This window comes from Oryctolagus cuniculus, chromosome 3, assembly GCF_051225735.1.
Source record: "Oryctolagus cuniculus isolate XC-2025 breed Fujian yellow rabbit chromosome 3, ASM5122573v1, whole genome shotgun sequence".
NCBI lineage: Eukaryota > Metazoa > Chordata > Mammalia > Lagomorpha > Leporidae > Oryctolagus > Oryctolagus cuniculus.
In genome coordinates, this window is record NC_142869.1 from 125,250,830 (window position 1) to 125,274,711 (window position 23,882).

The 23,882-nt window shown below is 42.8% G+C and overlaps 1 protein-coding gene across 2 annotated transcripts in view; it reads right to left on the minus strand.

Annotated features, from left to right (window-relative positions):
* CNTNAP5 (contactin associated protein family member 5) overlaps window positions 1–23,882 on the minus strand; it is a 991,178-nt gene that overhangs the window by 541,257 nt on the left and 426,039 nt on the right. For both annotated transcript variants that reach the window (XM_051848810.3, XM_089329361.1), the window contains exon 5: window positions 12,152–12,355. In XM_051848810.3, the coding sequence (XP_051704770.3) occupies window positions 12,152–12,355 (204 nt within the window). The remainder of the gene's footprint in view (window positions 1–12,151; window positions 12,356–23,882) is intronic.

A 23,882-nucleotide genomic window follows, 5' to 3' on the forward strand; every position in this document is an offset into this window, starting at 1 on the left:
ATAATGTGATCTAGCTTAACAATTTTGCCTGTTTGATGGGTAAAAACTATTTCAGAGTAATTTTAATGTGTTTCTTTTAATAGGAATGAAGTTGAAAGCTTTCTCATTTTTATTTCCTTTACTGTGGAATCTCTGATTATCTCTCATCTTTCTATCAATTTTCTTGTCACTCTGTATTTAGTCCAATTTAAGATCAATTTAATGATTTTCACAGTAGATTTTTGATGTTGTTTTTATGTGTTTGTTTAATTTTTAAGTCATCATTCATATATTTTTGTGTTGAAAAAAGTAATCATTTTTTTCTCTTTAATGGCAGGCTTCCGGATTTTTTTGATCTTTTCAAAGCTGCCTTTTCTGAGGTCACTGAAAAATTCTCCCAAGTTTTCTTTTATTTCATCTTATTTGAAATTTATTCTGGTATATTCTGGACACAATTGTATCTTTGTTTTATATCTTATAATGGCTACCAAAGTGGATGAAGCCAGCAATTTTAAAATCCCCTTGAGAATTTTTCAAAGTAGACTGGGGGTGTCACTTCCAAGTGTAAGGAGCAACACTATCATGTTAGATCTAGGATTAGATCAAGACTTTCTAGCTCCTGTCTGGGATCTCAATTCCTTGAACCTGAAGCTCTCGAGCTGAGGTTGCCTGGTTCTTTGTTGCTATAGTACCCGCCATGCGTTCACCTCCACTTTCACTATCACCATCCTACTGCCCAGGACAGCTGGATCGGTGGGAGCAAGATAGCACGGCTCACTCCATGAGCACTCCCCTAAGGTCTGGAGTTAGCCCTTCTTCCCACACCCTCGCCCTAGTGGAGAACATTCACTCCTCCCATCTCTTCCAACAATCCTGCTACTCATAATTTTAAGATTTTAGGGGAATAAAAAATGCACACTTTCTTAAATAAATAGTGACTACTATTTGCTTGGTGCATTTAATGAAACCATAAACCTTAATTAACACACTTACCATTTCATGCAAAATAGCTCATGAAATTTTTATGAATACTTAAAGCAATTTGTTGGACCTTTCTCAAAAGAGGATTAACATTGCTCCTTGTTTACACTGTTCATTTACTTAGCCAATATTTTCATTGCCTGAAGAAAATAGAAAATTGAATACCACCAATCTTTTCAAAACACATGTCAATTAATATTGAGGAATTCAGAAAAAATGTTCACAACTTTGTAACTAAAAACCTACTTTCTGGAAGCATATTCTGAAATGACAATTTTAAATGTTGTAAATATTATTTTTTAATCGCTAACGTTTTAAAAATTGGAAACAATATCCAATAATTTACAAAGAGAAAAAGACAACAACCCTGAGTTCATTTCATTACACTTGCCAGATGGAATATTACATAGCCATTAGAATGGTATTTATGGGGTGAACATTTCATCTAGTGGTTAAGCCACTGGTAAGAATGACTGTATACTACATTGGAGTACCTGGGTTCAATACCCAGTTCTGCCTCCTGACTCCAGTTTCCTGCTAAAGCACACCCTGGGATCAGTAGGTAATGACTGAAGTAGTTGGATCCCTGGCACTCAAATGGGAGATCTGGTGTAAGTTTGCATCTCCTGGCTTTGACCACCCCACCTCTGTGGAGGGTGTTTCAAGATGAACCCAGAGATTAGTTCTCTCTCTTTCTCTCTCTTGCATTCTGCCTCACCATCTATCTCACAAAACAATAAAAATAAATGGCACAGTATTACTTACGCAACTTCAGAAATATGCTAAGCAGTAGCTGCCTTTTTAAATTTAAACATTCATTTATTTGAAAATCACAGTGGCAGAAAGAAAGGGAAACACACACACACACACACACACTCACACACAAGAGGTGGAGAGAAAGAGAGAGAGAGAGAGAGAGATCTTCCATTACTGCCCAGATGTCCACAACAGCAAGATCCAGCCAGACCTAGGCCAGGCTGAAGCCAAGATCCAACAACTCCATCCAGGTACTCTACATGGGTGGTGGGGCCCAAGTACTTGGGCTGTCTTCTGGTGTCTTCCTAGGAGAATTACCAGGACTTGAATCAGTATTCAAATATGGGATTCTTGAGTCACAAGTGTCAGCTTAACATGCTGAGCTACAACGCCAGCCTTTGACTGCATTGTTTGATAAAATAAACAGTAACTTCCAATAAATATTAGTAATGTGTACCTTACTCATTGAAAATACACAAAGCAGATAGAAAAGTCTAAATATGAACTAAACACAAGTATGGATTAAGCATGAATAAAAATAAAACTCAAGAAGGCATTTAACACAAAATGTCTTTCTTCTTTTTGTGTTTTACATGAGCATAGCTACTTTTGCTGATGGGAAAAATAAACTTCATTAAAAACATAATCCTCACACAGCATAGCTGGTTCATTTATAACTATGTATCAGAGATATGCATATTATTGACCAAATCCTGAATTGCATGTTTGCTTTTTAATTAGCACAAAAGGTGCAGACAGGAATTCCAACACCGCTTGTCAATATTCTATCCTAATAGAATATTTCATATCAGATAGCTGATATGAAAACAAATTGAGTTAAATAAAGTGATTAAACAACTCGGAAAATGGAATTTCTGCTATTCATTGAGAAGAGTATTTAAGATTCTATCAATAAAAATAGAAAAATGGCATTTTGTAGAACATCTTACCTGGAAATTTTCAACATCAGAAATTACAATAAGAACTTAGTTCTCAAGAAACTATCAAACAATTTATCTCGGGATATCTATTTCAAGTTTCATCTCAGTGGCATATGAAGTTTAATTACTAGTTTTAACCAGTTTCTAATTTATTGAGGGAAGATAAAAACTCTCGTGGGCAATTGTGAAAGATAAAAAGAAACAATGAAGTTGTGCACAAGCTAACTCATGAGTCAGAAGCATATCAAGAAAATCTTACTTCTAATTAAATGAAAACTTGTTCTCATGCACTTTGAAATCCATGCATAGCTTTTACATGATACCAGTTTCTAGGAGAACTTTTAGAAACTTCTCACTGTGTGATTTCAATTTTTTTTCTTGCCTTAAAATGAACTTTATCTTTATTTTATTTTATTTTATTTTATTTTATTTTATTGTTTGAAAGGTAGAGTTGAGAAACAGAGAGAGAGAGAAAAAGAGAGAGAGAGAGAGAGAGAGATTTTCCATTAGCTGGTTCACTTCCCACATGGCCGCACTGGCCAGGACTGAGACAGACCAAAGCCAGAAGCCAGGAGTTTCATGCAGGTCTCCCCATGCAGATGGTTGGGTCCCAAGTACCAGGGCCATCTTCCACAGCTTTCCCACTAGCATCAGCTTAGAGCTGGATTGGAAGTGGAGCAGCCAAGACTTGAACAAGCACCCATATGGAATGCCAGCACCACAGGCAGCAGCTTTACTCGCTATGCCATAATACTGGCCCTTGAAATTTATCATTTAATTCCATTACAAGGGATATTTTCAAAATCATCTTTTTTATTATTTGAAAGGCAACAAGCCAGAAATATAGAAATAGATAGAGGGAGATGTCTCACCTACTGGTTCACTACCCAAATGCCCATAGCAGGTTGTGCTAGGGCTGGCCTAACCTTCAGCCCTGGACTCAATGCATGCCTGCCACGTGGATGGTATAGATCCAGCTACTTGAGCCATCACTTGCAGCCTCCCAGGGTGTGCATTAGCAGGGAGCTGGAATGGGAAGCAGAGCTGGGACATGAACACAGCTACTCCAATATGGGATTTGGCTCTCCCAGGTGACTGCTTAACCACTGCACCAAATGCATCCACCCCTATGAACTATTTGAAGTACATGTATACTTAAAACATTATAAATATCATTCCAGGCCCTAAAGTTATAAAAAAATTATATAAAGCCATAAATGGTTTGGACATATGACCTAGCAGTTAACCCAACCATTGTTATAACCACACCCACACACAGTGTCTGGGTTTGAAACCTGGCTGTATTTCCTGCTGATGCAGGCCCTGGTGGGCAGCAATAATGATCAAGGGTCTTGGGTCCCTGCCACTTCTATGAAAGTCCTGGGTTGAGTTTCCCATGTCTTGCCTCAAAGTCAGCCCAGTTCCAGTGGCTGTAGGTGTTTGAGGGTAGTTCTTTCTATCTTGTTGCCTCTCAAATACATAAGAAAAAATTGAAAAAAAAAAATGGCAACTTGAAAAAAGATTTTCTGTCTTTTTTCACAATTTCAGAAACATAACAGACATTCCATAAATATGTGAGAGTTGTCTTGTTAAAATGTCTGAATTTCTTTTTTTTTTTTATTTGACAGATAGAGTTAGAGAGTGAGAGAGAGACAGAGACAGAGAGAAGGGTCTTCTTTCTGTTGGTTCACCCCCAAAAGGGCCACTACAGCCGGTGCCGCACTGATCTGAAGCCAGGAGCCAGGTGCCTCCTCCTGGTCTCCCATGCAGGTACAAGGGCCCAAGCACCTGGGCCATCCTCCAGGACTAGAACCCGGGGCCCATATGGGATGCCGGTGCCACAAGGCAGAGGATTAACCAAGGGAGCCTTGGTGCCGGCTAAAACGTCCAAATTTCAAAAGAGCTAAAGCAAATCTTACTGAGTATTTGAATAATGTGAAGAACTTTCACTGATAAACAAGTTCATTGTGCAGTCAGGAGCTCTGGCCTCTGGCCTGTGTACTTGACCCCTGGAGGGACTTGCTGCCCTGCATGGGTTTACTCACTCTAGAAGTCTGCCTCACTTTACTGAAGTTACACACACTGGGAATCACACAAACCCTGTCTCCATTGAAATGCACTGAACTCTTGTAAGAATGAGTGACCTGCATGTACTATTGATGTCTTGTTTAGTTCTTACAACCGTTCCCCAGTCACATAATATCTCTGCTCTTTGATCCTCCACCCGCATCTCTGGGTTCACGCTGTTGGAATTCTATGGAGGGCAGACAGCCACAGGCGATCTGAATGACACATGTAAAAGCAGGAAGGGAATCTCTCTAAACCCCTTATGGATTGAAAGGAGAAACCTCTTTCCCATTTAGTAGTTCTAGAAAAATCTCCCTGAGAAAGTAGGCAAAGGGGAAACTTCTGGTTAAATTGCACCATAGAGAGAACTGATTGTTCAAAGTCAGGCACAGTGAGGGTAACCATGTGATGGAAATCAGAGAATCACAAAACTGTCACTTGAAAAGAATGACAGCACACTGTGTGTCCCCAAGCACCATCAACAACCGGCTGCGGTGCTGAAAACCCAAGCTTAGCCAGAATTTCTGGACTGCAGAGTCACTGACTAAGTGACAAATACACATTGCACACTGGAGAATGTCAGTAAAGAAAGCACTGCTAGAATATTCATGTCAACCAGTTAGGGCAAAGCTGAAATGACGCCTTCACTGGACCAACACCGGTCTCAAGTCAGTTAACTTCATGTCTACCGTTTTCCCTCTCACTGCTTCATGTCTCTCATTCCTGATTAAAAAAAAAAAAAATAAAAGAACCTGATCATAATGTTATTAACTCTTCCCATTTTGGAAGCTATGTAATAACAGGAACAGAAAATGAATTTTAAACAATATTGTTAAGATTTTGTACTAATGGTTGGGCATTTGGCTCAGCAGTTTAGACACTGCTTGAAATGCCCTTATCTCACTTTGGAGTGCCTGGTTCAAGCTCCAGCACCTGTGTTTCTGAGCCGACTTCCTGCAATTGTGATCTTGGGAAGCAGAATCCTTGCCACCCAGGCAGGAGGATGGGATGGAATTACAGGCTCCTAACTGAAGCTCTGGTTGGTGTTGCCACTTGAGGAATGAACCAGCAGATGAGAGATCTCTCCTTGCTTTTCTTCAAATAAAGTTAAAACCAACATCAAAAATCATTTCATAGTAAGACAATATTTATATTTAAATGTTAAGAGATAATTGGGGCCAGCGCCATGGCTCACTAGGCTAATCCTCCACCCGAGGCGCCAGCACCCCAGCTTCTAGTCCCGGTTGGGGCGCCGGATTCTGTCCCAGTTGCCCCTCTTCTAGTCCAGCTCTCTGCTGTGGCCCGGGAGTGCAGTGGAGGATGGCCCAAGTGCTTGGGCCCACTCGCATGGAAGACCAGGAGGAAGCACTTGGCTCCTGACTTCGGATCAGCGCAGTATGCTGGCCGTAGTGGCCATTAGGGGAGTGAACTAACAGAAGGAAAACCTTTCTCTCTGTCTTTCTCTCTCACTGTCTAACTCTGCCTGTGAAGAAAAAAAAAAAGAGAGAGAGATAATTGAAATGTAGAATTTTGGGCAGCATTTGCTTCCATTTTTAAACATTTTTCCAAGTTTTCTAAGCTGACATATATTTCTTTTAGCTTCTATTCAATTATTTTATTTATTGGAAATACAGAGGGGCCAGCTCTGTGGGGCAGTGCTGTGGCGTGCTTGGCCTGCAGTGCTGGCACCCCATATGGGCTCCAGTTTGTGTCCTGGCTGCCCCACTTCCAATCCTGCTATGACCTGGGAAAGCAGTAGAATAAGGCACAAGTCCTTGGGCCCTTGCACCTGCATGGGAGACCCAGAAGGAGCTCTTGGCTCCTGGCTTCGGATCAGCTCAGCTCTGACCATTGTGGCCATTTAGGGAGTGAACCAGCAGATGGAAAACCTCTCTCTCTCTCTGTCTCTACCTCTCTCTGTAACTCTGTCATTCAAATAAATAAAATAAATCTTTAAAAAAGAAATACAGAGAAAGAAAGAGACAGATACAGGCAGACAGGAAGAGATAGTTCAGCCACCATACAGAGACAGGTCAATGACAGGAACTGGGCCGGCGCCGCTGCTCACTAGGCTAATCCTCCCCCTGCAGCGCCGGCATCCCGGGTTCTAGGCCCGGTCGGGCGCCGGATTCTATCCTGGTTGTTCCTCTTCCAGTCCAGCTCTCTGCTATGGCCTGGGAGTGCTATGGGAGACCAGGAGAAGCACCTGGTTCCTGGCTTCGGATCAGCGCAGTGCGCCAGCCTTAGCAGCCACTTGAGGGGTGAACCAACAGAAAAAGGAAGACCTTTTTCTCTCTCTCTCTCTCTCACTGTCTAACTCTGCCTGTCAAGAAAAAAATGACAGGAAGTGAAAACTCAACACTGGTCTCCCATATGGTCAGTACAGACCCAACCACTTGAGCCATCACCAGTTGCCTCCAATGTGTGCACATTAGTCGAAAGCTAGGATCAAGATTTAGAGATGGTATTGAGCCATGTACTCCTATATGGGATGTAGGATTCCAAGAAGCACCTTAACTGCTGCATCAAGTGCCTTCTCCTTTATATATTTAATAACCTGAAAATAGGTAAAAACTGGTTAGCTCTAAGTTCAGGTTAACAGTGACTATACTAATCAATAGTTGTATAACTTGAACACATTATGTATCTTCTTTGAGACTAGGATTTCACATCTGTAAATTACCTCCCCCCCTTTTTTAGGTACTCAAAGTATCTATTTACTGAGAAAATCAGTAATAACAAGACCCACATATGTACCAAATCCTTGTTGAAATATGAACAAGCCTGGACCTAAATGCTTACCAAAAACCAAAGTAAAACTAAGCTATCTAATATAAATATGGTCACAAAATTATCAATGAGTTTAAACAATTTAGAATGATGAAAAATGATGAATAGTATAGTATTACAATACAAGATAGGGGTGAGGGATTCTTTTTTTTTTAACCAAGATACCTTTAATTTACTCTATAATACTACTAATAATATAAAGACTTCTTGTTTCTAAACAAGTTTTTTTTACATTTTTTGTTTAATATAAAGAGAACAGATTTCATGTAGTACATAAAGAATATGATACTTTACTCCGTCTTCCTTCCTTTCTTCTTTTAATTTTTGTGACACCAGATTTTAATTTATAATCATAGGCTTAATGCCCCACCAAACAAAGAATTCAACAAGTGAAAAGCAGAAAGACCACTACTCCACAGGAATATAGAAAAAGGCCATAAACAATACTCAAACCCTGTGATGTCAAATTCACTCATGTTTACTCACAACATTGGAGTGTTTTTGAGGATTACATGTGTGGCAGCCCACCATATGTATCCTGTAACTGTCGGGGCCACATTGTAGGAGAGAGTGGCTCCAGGGGAGTCAGGGTCACAGGATTGCAGCAGGTGTGGGCAGGAGGCAGGCAGAGAGCACAGTAGAGATAATATTTGGGTCCTTCCCTTTTCCAACACACTTAATTGCCACAAGTGCCCAGTTTAAGCCAGTGTTCTGAGTTCCAGAGATGCAAACAGGAACAAAAGGCTGCCTTTGTCCTTATGCAACTTACATTACAGAGTTTTCCATTATAGACAAATCAACTCTGTCATCCCTTTACTTAGAGTGTCCAGACATCTGCAGGCTACAACCAAGGCACATAGGGCTAAAACACTGATCTGTGGCAGTGCTTCCCAAGGGAAGGAACTTGGAGAGCTGTGCTGTTTAACAGATACGCTTGGTGACTGCCTAAAATGCGTTTGAACAGGATATGCTCAACTACAGAACACAGATGGACAGGAGGGGGCTCCCTAAGCAGATACAAAGACATCTCAGAGCTGCGTAGAATATAGGGAAAACATGATTGATATTTCTACTGACTGGTCCACTATGTGAGACTTTATAGTATCACCAGCAAGGCTAGGTATTTGAGTCTGATGGAAAGATTTACTCTGCCATCACATCTACCACTGCTAGGAGCAAGCCCTGTTCCTCTCAATATGCCCATTTATTTTCAGAAACACAATATAATTCATGATGGATCTTTCAGATATTACTTGTTGAATAATTGGTTACTATTGGGCTCCTGTTTTTTGTATTTGACCATGTTTATTGATTGACAGAAAAATTTGTTTATGTTTTTGTTATTTTATATGCATACTTTGCAAGATAGTTAGTATTATTCCAAAATTAGAAGTAAGTAAGGATAACAAGGTTCAGAGGTTATATAACTTCCTTATAATAAATAAAGGATTATCGGGTTGGCCTTGTGGCATAGCAGTTTAAGGTTTCAAAAGCAACTCTGGCATCACATATTGGAGTGCTGCTTTGGGTCCCTGAAGTTCTGCTTCCAATCCAGCTCTTTGTTAATGAATCCGAGAAAGGAGCAAAAGATGGCTCAAGTACCTGGGCCCCCGCCACCCTTGAGGGAGACCCAGTTGGAGTTCCTGGCTCCTGATTTGGCCTAGTGCAGCCCTGACAATTGAAGTTATTTGGGGAGTGAACCAGTAGATAGAAGATCTCTCTTCTCTCCCTCTCTCTCTCTCTCTCTCTCCCCCTGTTTCTCCACATCACTCTCTTTCTCCTCTCTTTGTCACTACACATTTCAAATAAATAAAAGTATGTCTTTAAAATAAATAGGCAACATAATTTGATCACATATGTCTGCAATCCCAATAAGATCTGTGGAATGACCTCTCTCTTCTATTCCTACTGTGCTATACCACTAGTAAATTTGCTTTACCATGTTGGACTTTGCATATTGTAGCACAGTTTTGGATCAAAAATGAGATACCCATATAGCAAACCTAACTGATAGCAACTGGAAGATTCCAACATGTAACCAGTAAGAGACACCTGCTCTACTATTGACTGGTCACAGCAACTCCACCCACCGCCCACAAGGCTGCACAAGGTCCTTGTCATTGAAGAGCTCCACGCCACACATTCTACTTTCCTGAAAGCAGTGAATGGACTTACGCTTGTCTGATTAGTGCTAGAGCATCCAGCCTCCCGATAGTTCACTGCTGCAGCACCTCCTCAGGTGTTAGCAAACCAATCATCCCAGCAGTAAATGTTACCTCCCTTCTCTTCTGAAGAAGTCTCTGCTGTATATTTAATCTAATACATTGAGTGTTAGGCTTTCAAATCTGCAGATTCTTTCTGTTTTCCCTGCCCACACTCACCATAAACTCCAGAAGATCCTCAGAAATGCTTTGACATAAAGTCCAGAATTGTCTGACTTGGGGCTGTGAGTTTGCATTAGTCTTCATTCTCGTGTCTCTATTGATATTTGCTAGAATATCTATGGTTGGTTTCCAGTCTCCACACTACTGGGTCTCACAAACAGAATTCTGCTATGTCTTTCCTTTGGCATTTCATAGTAAATAGAAGAGTACTTCAAAAAATTGATATAAAATTGAATTCAACAGTGCTTCTTTGGTGCCCCAAATTTTTGAAAACGTGCATAGATTTTGTGTTTTCACATCATACATTTCCATTAAGATTTTGAGATACCTCTTGGTGCTAAAAGACAATGATCTTCCCATCCTCTTAACATAAACCCGCATCAAATAGGAAGCAGAAATTCACTCTCATAAAAAACAAATCCACTTTTCCTCAGTTGGGCTCTTGTCCTGTTTTGCTTGTTTATTTTTCTATGGCAAAGTCTTTGTGTTTTCGTTTGCGCTCCTGGGAATCAACTCCCTCTCACCTGCCTGGGCGTTATCCCCAAATGCATTGACCACATAAGGGAGGCTGGGCCCCGCCCCCCACCTCTTTCCCTGGATTAGGATGTTGGTTCCAGTGAAATACGCTTTCCTGTGGTGACAGAAGCCAACCTACAGCGACAGGCTAAGTCCTGACTGCGAAGGACGCAAGAGAGCATTCTGCTCTACATTAACCGGCATTTGTCCAGTCTAAGGCCCACTCTGGCACAACGAGGGCACTTAAAGAAAACGAGGTCTCCCTTAAGGAAACACAGGAATTTCCAGAAACTCACATTTTTTCCCCCTTCACCACATATGATCCCCTTCCCTCACCAAAACAAATAAGCAAGCAAAAAACAAAAGCAATTAAAACATTTCTCCTTCACTTTTTTCCCTTGAAATTTACCTTTTGCAAGTGCACTCAGTAGAATCATTTTTGAAGAAGCCCCATTATAATATGTGTGTATTTACATTTGCTAAAGTTGGGGTGGGCACTTGGTCTAGTAGTGAAGATGCCAATTAACACACCTATGTCCCTCATTAGAGGGCTTGATTTTCAACACACAGCTCCACTCCTGACTCCCTCTTCCAGCTAATTTAGACACTTGGAGGAAGCAGGTGATGGTCTAAGTGACTGGATTGCTGCTACCCATGTGAAAAATTTGGATTCTGCTCCCAGCTTTCAGCTTCAGCCCCTTTGTTCATTGCAGGTATTTGGGGGGGGGGGGGGAGAACCAGCAGGTGGGAGTGCCGTCTTTCTCCACCTATCTAGCTTTCTCTGCTTCTTGTCTCTCTGTATCACACATACAAAAATTCTGAATGTACTTTAGTTTGAGTTACTAAAAGAAACAGATAGATAGGATAGAGAAATACTTAACCATTAGCTTATAGCTCTTCCTAAGTACCTGTTATATATTAATGTTAGCCGTCGCAAAACACACCGAACACTGGAGTAAGGGAAAGGGTTTATTGGGAACACCCAACAGACCGGAGTGAAGGGGCGGCGAAGGAAAAGGAGAGAGAAAGTATAAGAGAGAGAGCCAGAGGAGAGGAGCTAGTGAGGAGAGAAGATAGAGCAGAGCACAGAGGAGAGCAGGAGAGCAGAGCTAAGAGAGCAGGAATGGAGGGCCAAGAGGGCAGAACCAAGAGAGAAGAGTCAAGAGGCAGGGAGCAGAGCCAAGAGAGAAGAACCGAGAGAGCACGTGTGCAGGAACAGTCCTTTTAAAACTTTGCCGGAGGGTGGCAGGGAAGCAGGAGCAGCGAATCCCTTTAGGGTGGGGGGTAGAGCCTGGCTCAGGTAGCTGGGCCATGCGGCCACCTGGCTACAACTGCACCAGTTTCCTAACAGTACCAGTCCTGGAACGTCGCAAAATCTCTCTCTCTGCCTTCGCTTTGCTGCTTGTGCTAAGCTACTTTTGGCTGCTCATAACCAAATGCTCACAGCAAGTATCTCCTGGCCTGCTCTGTGCTCGGTATGGACCCCAACTTAGTCACTCCCCTATGCATTTCTCTCACTAAATAAAAAGCTTAAAAAACTTTAAAAAATACTACCAATGGGTTAAACATTTCTAAATATAGTTTTTTTACTCCCATAAGGATAAGGGGAATGTGCACTTAGACTGAAAGCCCACGACATGCACCTGGTACACTAGAGCACCAGGAATGGTGACCTGCTAGGCAAAGGAGTTCCTTTTGGCCTGACATAAGAAGCAAAGAGGCAATGCCTGGCCCTACCCAAGTTGAGATGCAGGGCGAGCCTTCCCTTCTGGAGCTCCAGGGTGATGTGGTCTCCACGTTGACCCTCTCCATGGAAAAGGACCCCATCTCCTTGCATGCTCTTGAACTTGAGGGAAATGACATCTTTGAGAGTGCTCATCAGTTTCTGACTGAACCTGTACAGAAGCGAGCTCCTCCCATCAAAGTCGGCAACGTCGGATTCTGCACATGGAGAGAACAGGGGAGAGAAAAGTCAGTGTGCATTCTCACCATTGCTGTTCCTGTTTCCCATCCCAGTTGCTGTCTGATCCACAGGAATGTTCTCAGGATCTCCGAGATACTTTCTCAATAGGAAGTGTACAGACTAGACCAACCCTAATTAGGCTCAGGGGAATTATTCATTTACAAGCAACACCACATGCTGAGTCAAAGTGAACTGATCATAGCCTAGAGGAAAAAGCTCTCGTTAGTGCTATGCCAGCTTTTGCTTCAGGGCACAGGGTGAGAATGCTCCAAGTGCCATGTCAGGCTTCACTGTGCAGAGGCCTGTGTGTAATAGCTGGTCATAACTTAACATCCTTATCCAATTGCTTCTGATGGCTAGACCCATTTGACCTCCTACCTTAGGCTCAAGATTAGACAGAGGGATAGATATACTTTATTATGCTGAGTCTGATTGAATAGTACTATCTTCCTAGAACTTCGTGTTGAGAAGGATCCCTTTAGCCGTAAAAGAAGGTTTGACATTTTAACAGACAAGGCAAGCACAAAGAAACATCATAATCTTCATGTAAGATACATATCATGGAAAAAAAAACTGAGTGACTTTAAAATATTTTTGCATTAAAATAAACTTAACTTTTAATTTCATTTTTCTGTTAACTTTTCAATGTCTCTTTGTATCCGTTTGATCTCTCTCTTGTCCTGTGTTTTTCACATATGTCGCTTTTGTGCTAATGAACAAAATGTCCATTCATTATTGTTAAAGCAGAGGGAGAAGGTCAGAGAATCATGATTTAGGTGAGTATAAGCATCTCTGAGAGATTTGTATCAAAAAGCTGAGAGGCACTCTGAGTATTATTACTGCATATTATTTCCACAATATTTTTCCTATTTTTTAATTCTAAAAATTTTACTGTGAGATCTTATTCCATTTAAAAAAATACAAGCCTATTTAATGATAACTTGAAATAGATCCATTATATCCAGTCTTAGGTGAGTGAGATGGTGGCAAATAGGAGTATGAAATGGTTGGAATTATTCTTGTTTAAAATCCAGCACCTGGTAAAACACATTTTTTATTATTCATAAAGCAATTAAAACACTCAGCTTGAGCAAACACAATAATGAAGTACTTTTCTAACCAAAGATCTAGAAACATCCTTTGTAAGTCTCAGATACCAAAATCAAAAGAATAATGAAATCACACTTTCCTTCAATTAAACAACTTCACAATTAATCCCCGTGGAATAAAGTGACTCTAAACAAAAGTTGCTGATGATTCCCTGGACTGTAAGAGAAACTTCAGACACAGAGAGATTTTCACAAACTCTTACCCTGCTCAGAGCCTCCCCAGCTCACCTCATCAGTACACCCACATTTGTTGTCTGACATGGATTTTTTCCCCAGACACATGGGTGCTACAGGCAGCCAGCAACCATTAGTCAGGGAATAATGAGAATCATCGTATAGAAACGAGCGAACATGATGTTAAACTATGCTGCCTTGTTCACCCAAGGCAACCTTAGCTCACTACATCTTGCTTGCCTTGTCTACAAAATGAAGATCCTTATGTGCATTAGGGAAGACTGTTGTGAGAATTAAATGTGCTAATAAAGTGATAGCACATATAAAATGATGCCATTGTGCTTGGCACATTATGCTAATTAATTCAACAGTAGGGAGTAGGAGTTGTAGCAATGACTAAGATGCAAGGAGGGAGCCTTGTATGCCTAACCACCAGCCCACTGTGCTGGCTGTCATTCCTTTCTCACCCTAAATGACACCCATGGTAGATCAAAGGATGGACAGAAAGACATCTGCATCCCAGTTTTATTTCCTGTAGCTGAGACAAGCACAAGTTGTGTCTTTTGCACAACAGTCTAAATTCCTCTCTTATTCCTGGTAACATTTGTCCTATTCCCCTATGCAGATGGTGTTGGAACTTAGTGTAGCACAGGACACACCTCTGCACTTTTGCTCATTATGTGCCATGTTGGAGTCACTGCACATAAATTATTGCTCTACATCCAGCCCCTCACACCATCATGACACTGTGAGCCTCATGAGAGTCTCCAGCACACTGGGAAGAGTCTGAGATAGGGCAGGTAGGGCCCTCTGATGCGAGACAACATGGATGAGCTCGGCCTTTTGCTCCCTGTGAGCAGCACTGAACTAAAGGAGAAGCCTGTCTGCTGGAGCAACTCTTCCACTGACACAGTGCCCAACCAGTGCATGTCTGTGTCAATACTAGGGGTCTAACATTCTTTCTTGAAAAATAGCATGTGATGTTGTACTCACTGTGACACCTGATTATAAAGATGCAATAAGAAAGATCATGCTAAAATTGAATCAGTAGGAGCTGGCACGGAGGTATAGCGGGTAAACCTGCTGCTTGCAGTGCCCGTATCCCATATGGGCACCTGTTCCAATCCCGACTGCTCCAATTCTGATCCAGCTCTTTGCTATGGCCTAGGAAAGCAGTAGAAAATGGCCCGTGTCCTTGGGTCCCTGCAACTGCATGGGAGACCCGGAAGGAGCTCCTGGCTCCCAGCTTCCGATTGGCATAGCTCTGGCTGCTGTGGCCATCTGGAGAGTGAACCAGTGGATGAAAGACCTCTTTCTCTCTCTCTCTCTCTCTCTCTCTCTCTCTCTCTCTCTCCCTATCTGCCTCTGCATCTCTGTAGCTCTGCCTTTCAAATAAATAAATAAATCTTTTAAAAAATTGTTTCAATAGAAACACATGAATACTCATTATTTGCTATTTCCTCCAACACTTCATTTCATTACCCCATACTTTGATGCCTTTGGCCAAGAGGACACCTCCCAAAGGACAGAGTTCCTTTTCATTCAAGTCCTGGGTTGCTGAAATTCCTTTCTCCTGTAACTGAACTGCAACTCCTCTCCCCATCCAGCACAGCTGTTATGATCTACATTCCATTTCTTCAAAAGTCAGGCCACACTAGCAATTTGACCAATGATGTCAGTGTGGATGACAAGAGCTACTTCTCAGAAAACCCAGCTCCATGAGACATTGGGAAATTGAGCCACTGGGTATAAGGGAACTGCTAATGATAGAGCAGAACTTGGCTCTCCAAATTCATGCAGACTTTTAAACTCCAAAGTCTCTGTTGAGGGTTGATCAATTAAGGCTGGAGACTTGGTTTAACTATGGCATCTGTGAGGCAGGCATAGTGGGTGGTCTGTAGGTCATTGAGGGCTGCTCACAGAAGGCAGTTCTCCCAAGAAGGTTGGTTATTTAATCTGAGTTTGGTTTTGGCTTAGTTCCTCTCTGTCTCTGTCTCTGTCTCTGTCTCTCTCTCTCTCTCTCTCTGCTTCCTAGCTTACCTTGAATTGTTTCTCTGCACCTGCTTAGCTGTGACAACCTCTACCAGACTAACAAAGCCACCTGATCTTGAACCTACAAACTGCAAGCCAAAATGACCCTGCTCTGTCCCAAGAAACCCCTCTCAGTTATTTTAGGTAAAGTAGGAAACAGCTGACTAATAGAAGATGGATATACATATATATATGTGTGTGTGTGTGTGTGTGTGTGTGTGTGTGTGTATATATATATATATATGGAATCTGACAGACCTGGGCTTCGACCCAAGCAGCCTACTCAGTGGTGAAGATTTTAAACATGATCTGAAGATAGTACAAGATCATAGCATGAAAGCATGCTATTTGGGCTTGGAGTTCAGTCCTTCCTGTCACATTGAGCAGGCATGCTTTCAAGTTCTCCTCCTCATCATCTACATTCCATATTCTGAAAACAGCCTAATTAGTCATTTGCATTCATTTTTAAAATTCTTATTTATTTATTTATTTGAAAAGCAGAGTGTTGGAAGGGAGGGAGAGACAGAGAAGGAAGAGGAAAAGAGATCTTCCATCTGTTGATTCACTCTCCAAATGCCCACCACAATAGCCAGCTCTGGGACAGCCTGAAGCCAGGACCCAAGTACTTGGGCCATGATCTTCTGCCTCCTGAGAGCATTAACAAGAAGCAGTATCCTAAGCTCAGCAGAGCTGGAACTCAAACCTGCACTCTGATATGGGATGCAAGCTTTCCAAGCAGTGGCTCAAACTGCTGTTCCACAACACTCCACCTGACACTTCCTGTATTCAACTTCTGCTGCTCCCTCTGACCCATTCTTTACTCTTTATAAAACATGAGAAGCAAGGGTTGGTGCTGTGGCCTAGCGGGTAGGGCCGCCGCCTGTGCCAGCATCCCATATGGGCGCCAGTTTGAGACCCGGGTGTTCAACTTCCAATCCAGCTCTATGCTGTATCCTATGAAAGCAGTGGAGGATGGCCCAAGTTCTTGGGCCTCTGCACCCATGTGGGAGACCCAGAAGAAGCTCCTGGCTCCTAGCTTTGGATTGGCGCAGCTTCAGCCATTAAAGCCATCTGGGGAGTAGACCATCGGATGGAAAACCTCTCTGTTTCTCTGCCTCTACCTCTACCTCTATGTAACTCTGCCTTTCAAATAAATAAATGAATCTTTTTTTTTTTGACAGGCAGAGTGGACAGAGAGAGAGAGAGACAGAGAGAAAGGTCTTCCTTTGCCGTTGGTTCACCCTCCAATGGCTGCCACGGCCGGCGCACCGCGCTGATCCGATGGCAGGAGCCAGGTACTTATCCTGGTCTCCCATGGGGTGCAGGGCCCAAGGACTTGGGCCATCCTCCAACCTGGACAGAATCCGGCGCCCTGACTGGGACTAGAACCTGGTGTGCCGGCGCCACAAGGCAGAGGATTAGCCTAATGAGCTGCAGCGCCGGCCAATAAATGAATCTTAAAAAAAAAAAAAAGAGAGAGAGAGAAGCATCACACTTCATGTTAAAGCCCCTCAGTGAAGTTCCTTCCTGGGGTGGGGGACCTTTTTTCTGCCAAAGGCCGTTCGAATATTTGTAACATCATTTATGGGATTATAAGATTATCAACTTAAAATTTAGCCTGCTATGTATTAATTCAATTTTATGTGTTGCCAGACCAAATCAGTTTGCTGGCCTCATATGGCCTACTGGCTGGATGTTTCCCAATCACTACAAGTTATGCTGTGAATTAACTTCAGTCTCCAGAATCCCACATGATATGGCTCTGCCCATTTCTCTCCTTGCATCCTCTGTGTCTCTCCTCAGCTGTCATTCTAGTCCAGTACACTATGCTTTCAGTGTGTTCACAAGTGGGTGCTTGTGTGTGTGTGCACATGTATGTGTATGTGTATGTGGGGTTAGGCAAATATGAATGGAGCCCACACTGTGAGTTCTGCAATTTTCTGAGTGTATTGTCATGGGTGAACTTATTTAATTGGATCTGTTTCTCTCTGAGGAAGGTGCTGTCTTCACTCTCATTTATAGTGAGAAAAGCATGGTGCAGAGAGGTGGAGAAGCGCACAGAAGGCGGCAGAGCTGGAACTGGAACAACCTTATCTGATCTAACAATGCTGAGTAAACAGAATTTTTTTCCTGTGGTGATCTGATGTCCAGCTTGGCAGCCTGATTCCTGGCCTGTTTCCTGAGAAGTTATCCCATCAGTCTCTCTCAGAGCTCCTGTGATTGCCTCACACTGTACATTGCCATTGGAATTAGATGCGTCTTTGTTTCCTTTTGTGTTCATGATTCAGCTCCCAAACATGTCAGTGCATCCCATGAAGACAAGGCCAGATAGGAGCAGTTTGCCACATTACTCCATGGATTAACACTGCACCTAGAAGGTTCTTCTGTCCAGAAACTCTTCTGAAATGAGTAAGTGACCAATATGGTACCAATGCCTGAGCAAGACACTGTCCCACTGTGCCTACATCCCATGCCTCACCCCTAAGAACCACATTGTCCAATCCCACTCAGAGACTGAGCTTCCTCTAAAGGCATGTCTCAGCCCCCTGTGATGTAATGGTCAGGACTCATGAGGGCAGAGAGGAGAGTGAGGCATTACAGAGCAGGGAACCAGGCTTTTGGACAAGTTCATGAATTCCCTCTACTCCCCTGAACTGTGATGACAGCAACACTCTGCCCAGGTGCAGAACTCAGCCAAGCACCCTGAACCTTTGCAGTGTTAACTGAGTCACACATGCAATGCATCAGCCTTTTCACAGCTGGAGAAACAGAGGGTAAAGAAGGATTAAAGGTTTCCACCACTAAATACTTAATATTTAAGTATCACCCAGTACAAGGAAAATAGTCAGTACCCACAACTACTGTTAGATAGACTGCATTTAAAATGGAAAGTAGCAGGGTTGGCACTGTGGCATAGTAGGTTAAGCCATCTGGGACTCCTGCATCCCATATGAATACCACCTGCTCCACTTCCCATCCAGCTGCCTGCTGATGCCCCTGGGAAAGCAGCAGGAGGTTTCCTGAATACTTGAGCCCCTGCCATCCATGTGGGAAACATGGATGGAGTTCCAGGCTCCTTGGCTCTGACCTGGCCCACTGAACGAGCTGATGGAAAATATCTGTCTCTGTCTCTCTTAGTCTCTCTATAATTGCCTTCCAAGTAAATTAATAAATCTTTTTTAAAAACAAAAAAAAAAAAGCAGAGAAAAGAAAAAACAGGGTGTTGGGAGGTGCACAGATGATAGAGATGGGCTACTCATGGCAGATGGAGAGGCATGTGATGTCCTCAGAATGCATTTTTAAGGGCACCAAGAAAATAATCAGCAAAACTAATGGACTTTCCATACTCCCATAACAATCTCCCCAAGACATTCTAGGAGATTTGTTCCTTAGAATGAAATAATCCATTCCCCAGGGGGAAAAATGAAATAATGAACACACATTCACTAATTTAATGGTCTTCACAGTCCCAAGAGCTCCGTATATTCCCCTATTTGCTAAAAGGTGAAAACTAAGAAAGATGATGAATCTTGCCCAGAGGCACACACAAGAGAATGAGTTGCTTGGCCCTGAAGCTGTAGATTCTTCCTCATTAAAGAACTGGGAGAATTGTGGAAGAATGGCACAGGAGGTAAAAGATTTGTGCAGCAAGAACAAAGCATGCACCTGTGCACAAGCATGACCGAGTGTGTGTGGGTAAGAAGGAAGAGTCCAATTTGGAGAAAGGATGGTATTGAACAGGAAGCTTTATTTCCTTAATGGTTGAGAGGAATTTTCCTGGAGCCCCTGCTCTTTGGCACCTGCTCCTTCCCTCACAGATCAAGGTCACCCAGAGCTGTGGCTGTTCCCAGGAGGACTGGGAAAATCACACAAATAGCTGAGGTTGGGGTATACCTTTAGGATACACACATGATGCCCTCTCTGCCCCTGCTAACTCCACTGAACTTAAATCCTCTATTCCAATTGATTCTCATGTTTTCACTTTACCCACCGATACCTGCATTCATACATTTGTTGAGACCCCTTCAACAAGGTGGGTTCTGTGTGCAGCACAGGGCAGAGGGGTAAGTGTGATAGCAAACACATACTTTCACATCTGTGGGGAGGAGGAAAGTGCTTTGTGCTGGGGGAACCCGGGGAAGGAGGGCCCAGCCCTCTACAGAGTTGGGCAAGGATATCAGGACATAAAGAGGGAGGCAACACTTCTCCTGAGTCCTAAGGGTTGCGTGAGAGTCAGGCAGATGAGTTGTAGAGTAAGGCATTGAGGCAGAGGGGAAGAGTGTAGGTTCAGACCTTGGGCCTATAAGGAAAGACCTGTTTGAGCAGTGGTCCTACAAGCATATTCGTTGGGTTGGCAGCATTGGGATTACCAGGGAGCTTGTTAGAAGGATAGGATTCAGAACCTCACCATGGATGTATGACATAGAAACCCTGAGCACGGACCACAGAAGTCAGCACATCAATGAGACTCCTGGGTGATTCTGATGCTTGTGGAATGTCTCAGTCTATATTGTGTTGCTATAACGGATTATTTGAGACTGTGTAAATTATCAGTAGAAATATGCTTTGGTTTATGGTTTTGGAGGTTGGGAAGTCCAATAGCACAGTGCCATTGGCATCTGCTTGCGTTCTGGTGAGGGCCTCAGGGCAGAAGTATATGTGGAAGGGGGGTGATGCTGTGGTATAATAGGCTAAGACTCCAGCTGTGGCACTAGCATCCCATATGGGTGCCAGTTCCTGTCCCGGCTGCTGCTCTTCTGATCCAGCTCTGTGCTTATGGGCTGGTAAGGCAGTAGAGGATGTCCAAGTGCTTGGGCCCCTGTGCCCACTTGGGAGATCTGGAGGAAGCTCCTGCCTTCTGGTTTCTGAAAGGTCCAGCTCTAGCATTTGCAGCCATTTGGGGAGTGAACCAGCAGATGGAGGACCTTTCTGTCTCTTCCTCTCTCTGTAATTCTACCCCTCAAATAAATAAGTAAAGCCTTTTATAAAGGAATTCTATGTGGAAGAGAACAAATGCAGAGGGAAGACTTGTTTATGACAGCCAGCCTTTGCAGCCATGACTCCACACCTGACAAAGGGGCATTTGTCCCAACACCACCAACGATTGTGCAAATTTAAACTCGACCCCTGGGAAAGAAAAGACAAATCATACTTGAATCACAGCACGGAGATTTTACAAACTCTGCACTGAAGTGCAGGATGCCGAGGGCAGTGGGGAGTAAACAAGTTGGCACCATGGTCAAGTCTCTGAGGATGGAGGTCCAAGCAAAAATAAAATAATGTGAGTTTCAATTTGAGATTGAAGGAGAAATAGTTCTTAAAGCATTTTCTGTAGGGAAAATGCATGACTGATTTGGATTGTTAGAAAGGGCTCTTTGCTTTTAGAAAGGGCTTTTTTTTCTGGTAAAATGCATTTGATCACCTGCTGTCTTAGTTGTTTTCTATTTTCTACAATAGAAACTCTCGGATAGGGAATGTATAAAGGAAAGAGGCTAAATTTGTTCATGGTTCTGCAGGCTGAGGAGTCAAAAAGCATGGATTTCCTGCTGCTTCAATTCCTGGAAGATACTGGAAGGCAAGGAGATGTGTGTAGAAGGGAAAACCAGGAGAGATATCTTTACTTTATTATAACACCTAATGGTCATGGCAACACATCCAGCTTGCAGGAGCAAGGACTAACTCCTTCCTTGAGAATTCACCCAGTCCTGTGAGAAACCAAACCACACCACAGAAGACCCACCTGCCAGCAATGTCACAATGGCAATTAAATTTCAAGACAGGCACTGGGTGACTGGAGTGTGGCACTGGCACAGTGATTAAAATGCCACTTGGGTCACCTGCATCCCAAATGAGTGTGCTTCAAATCCCAGCTCTGCTCCTGATTCCAATTTCCTGCTGAAGTGTATCCACAAAATTCAGCCATCACCTGCTGCCTCCTACGATGTATATTAACAGGAAATTGGTTCAAAAGCAGAGCCAGGACGCAAACCCAGGGATGCAGGTGTGCAAAATGACAAGCTAATTGCTGTTCCAAACAATCACTCCACCCAATTGTGTTGTCATCTAAAATGCCAGTGACTCCAAACACAGCTGTTAGATATTTACTTCCTGGAGTGGACAATCTCCCTCTCTTTCTCAAAATTGATTTTTAGAATCTCATTATTGTGAACTCCATTCAACTCAATTTGTGGTTTGTTAAGATCATGATGCATTGGCAGATTTCCCTAGAATATGAAGGCTAAGTCAAGGGTCCTCAGGATAAGTGCAAGCCCTACAACTAACAAATTTCTTCTTTCAGGTCAAGATAAATCCAGCACATGCTGCCCTCCATCCCAGAGGTATTGAGAAGTGCCAGTACAAGCTGACTTCCCATTGGGCCCATAATTGCTGACCTGGCTGTCAGAACTTGTTTTCTGAGGAAGACAGAGTTCTGCAGGCATATCCTGGCATATGTGATGGATTTTGGTAGCTTGTCAACAAAGCAGTGAGAAAAAAAAAGGCTCCACTGAATAAAAGATCCCAAGCTCAAATCCCAAGAGAGCTGAGAAGGGCTCTGGGGTGGGCTCATGACAGGGAGTCTGTTCTCCCTGAGGCGGGAACACAGGGGCTCCAGGTTGACAGGAGCAACTCTCGCCTAAGCTGGAGACAATTAGCCCCACTCAGACATCCTGGTTGTACACAGTAAATATGACTTTTAATACAATTACATTTTGAAGGTCATCCCATGGTATGTTATAAAAGAAAAATGATAATTATTCAGACTATACACTTGCACTGAAGACTCGGGGGCCTTGGCTGACAATCCACAAACCACAAAGGTTTCCATCCTTCAGTTCATATTTGCAGAATCTCCCACCGATTCTGTGACTTTTTCAGGCCTTATCAGAAATTCAGATGACCTCAGACAAACTACAGAAACGGCTTTCCACAGCTAACTGTGACAACTCCTAAGAAAAGCTGTTCTTACAAAGTTTCTGACATTCTGTGTATGATGACAGGTGAAAAAACAGGATGGAGTGCAAAAACAACAACGCACAAAACAATGAAAGTTCAAAAACCATGTCAAATTTCTGAAACCCAATCCTAACCTCAGCAGTTATACTTTTCACTCTGTCAGTCAGTCTTGCTGTACGTTGTTTTGGCTATTTTTAGATGCATAGGCATCTCTGAGTGTACCTAAAGTCTGTGATTCAACTGGACTGTTTATTAACTGCTATGGTTAGAATATGATTTTGCTTTAGAATTCATGTGAGTATTCAAACTCCAAAGTAAGATGTTAATATTACTGAGAGAGTGGGGAATAATCCAATTACAGTGTTTAGAGGTGGGCCTAGAAGCAGGTCCTTAGGTTGTTAGGGATGTGCTGTCAAAAAGTAATCCACACAATAGGATTGCTATGAAAGCTGAACCCAGTCTCTCTACCTCCTTCCTCTCTCACCACATTGGCCCTCTTCTCTCTGCTCCCTGACTGCCCTCCACCACCGTCATGAGAGTCCAAGGCAACAGGGCTGCTCTGCCTTGGCTTTGAGTGTGAGCCAATAAATCTTTTCTCTTGACAAACTGAACTGCCTCAGGTTTTCTGTTGTAATCGTGAAAAGGAAACTACTACAATAACTGCACAGAGTACACCAAAATTATGTGTTCGTTTCAAGGAACTGTCATTATAGATATTCTTTCATTTATTTACTCTTAGGTTTATTGGCAGATATCGAGCCACTGTGCTGAGCTATGAGATCCAAAGAAACGAAGACAGGGTCATGCTCTCCAAGTACTCACACACAGTACATCAACCTGGCAAGTGAATCGCTATGGCAGAGTAGGATGCAGTAAAGGGAGGCGTTATTGTGGTCCATATAACTCATCACCCAAACAAACCATTGTGTGCATGAAAAGAGTTGCTATCAATAACTAAACTAGGGTCACAGCATTGGGCAGGTCCTGATAGAAACAACTGAGACATGTGGTCACCTTAGGTAAAAGGTATAGAGTAAGCATGAGAAACAAACCGCCACTTCCAGTAAGTGATATGCAGGCTACAAAGGTTTCTTTAAGAGGATAAGGTTTCACAAATCTTATAAATTAAAATTCACAGAAGGAAAGGAATGATTAAGGCAGAGACTGATGTTAAACAGCCAACTCTTGTTGTTAAAATCACATCAGGCAATCATCAGCTAATTCCTTACTTCTTATG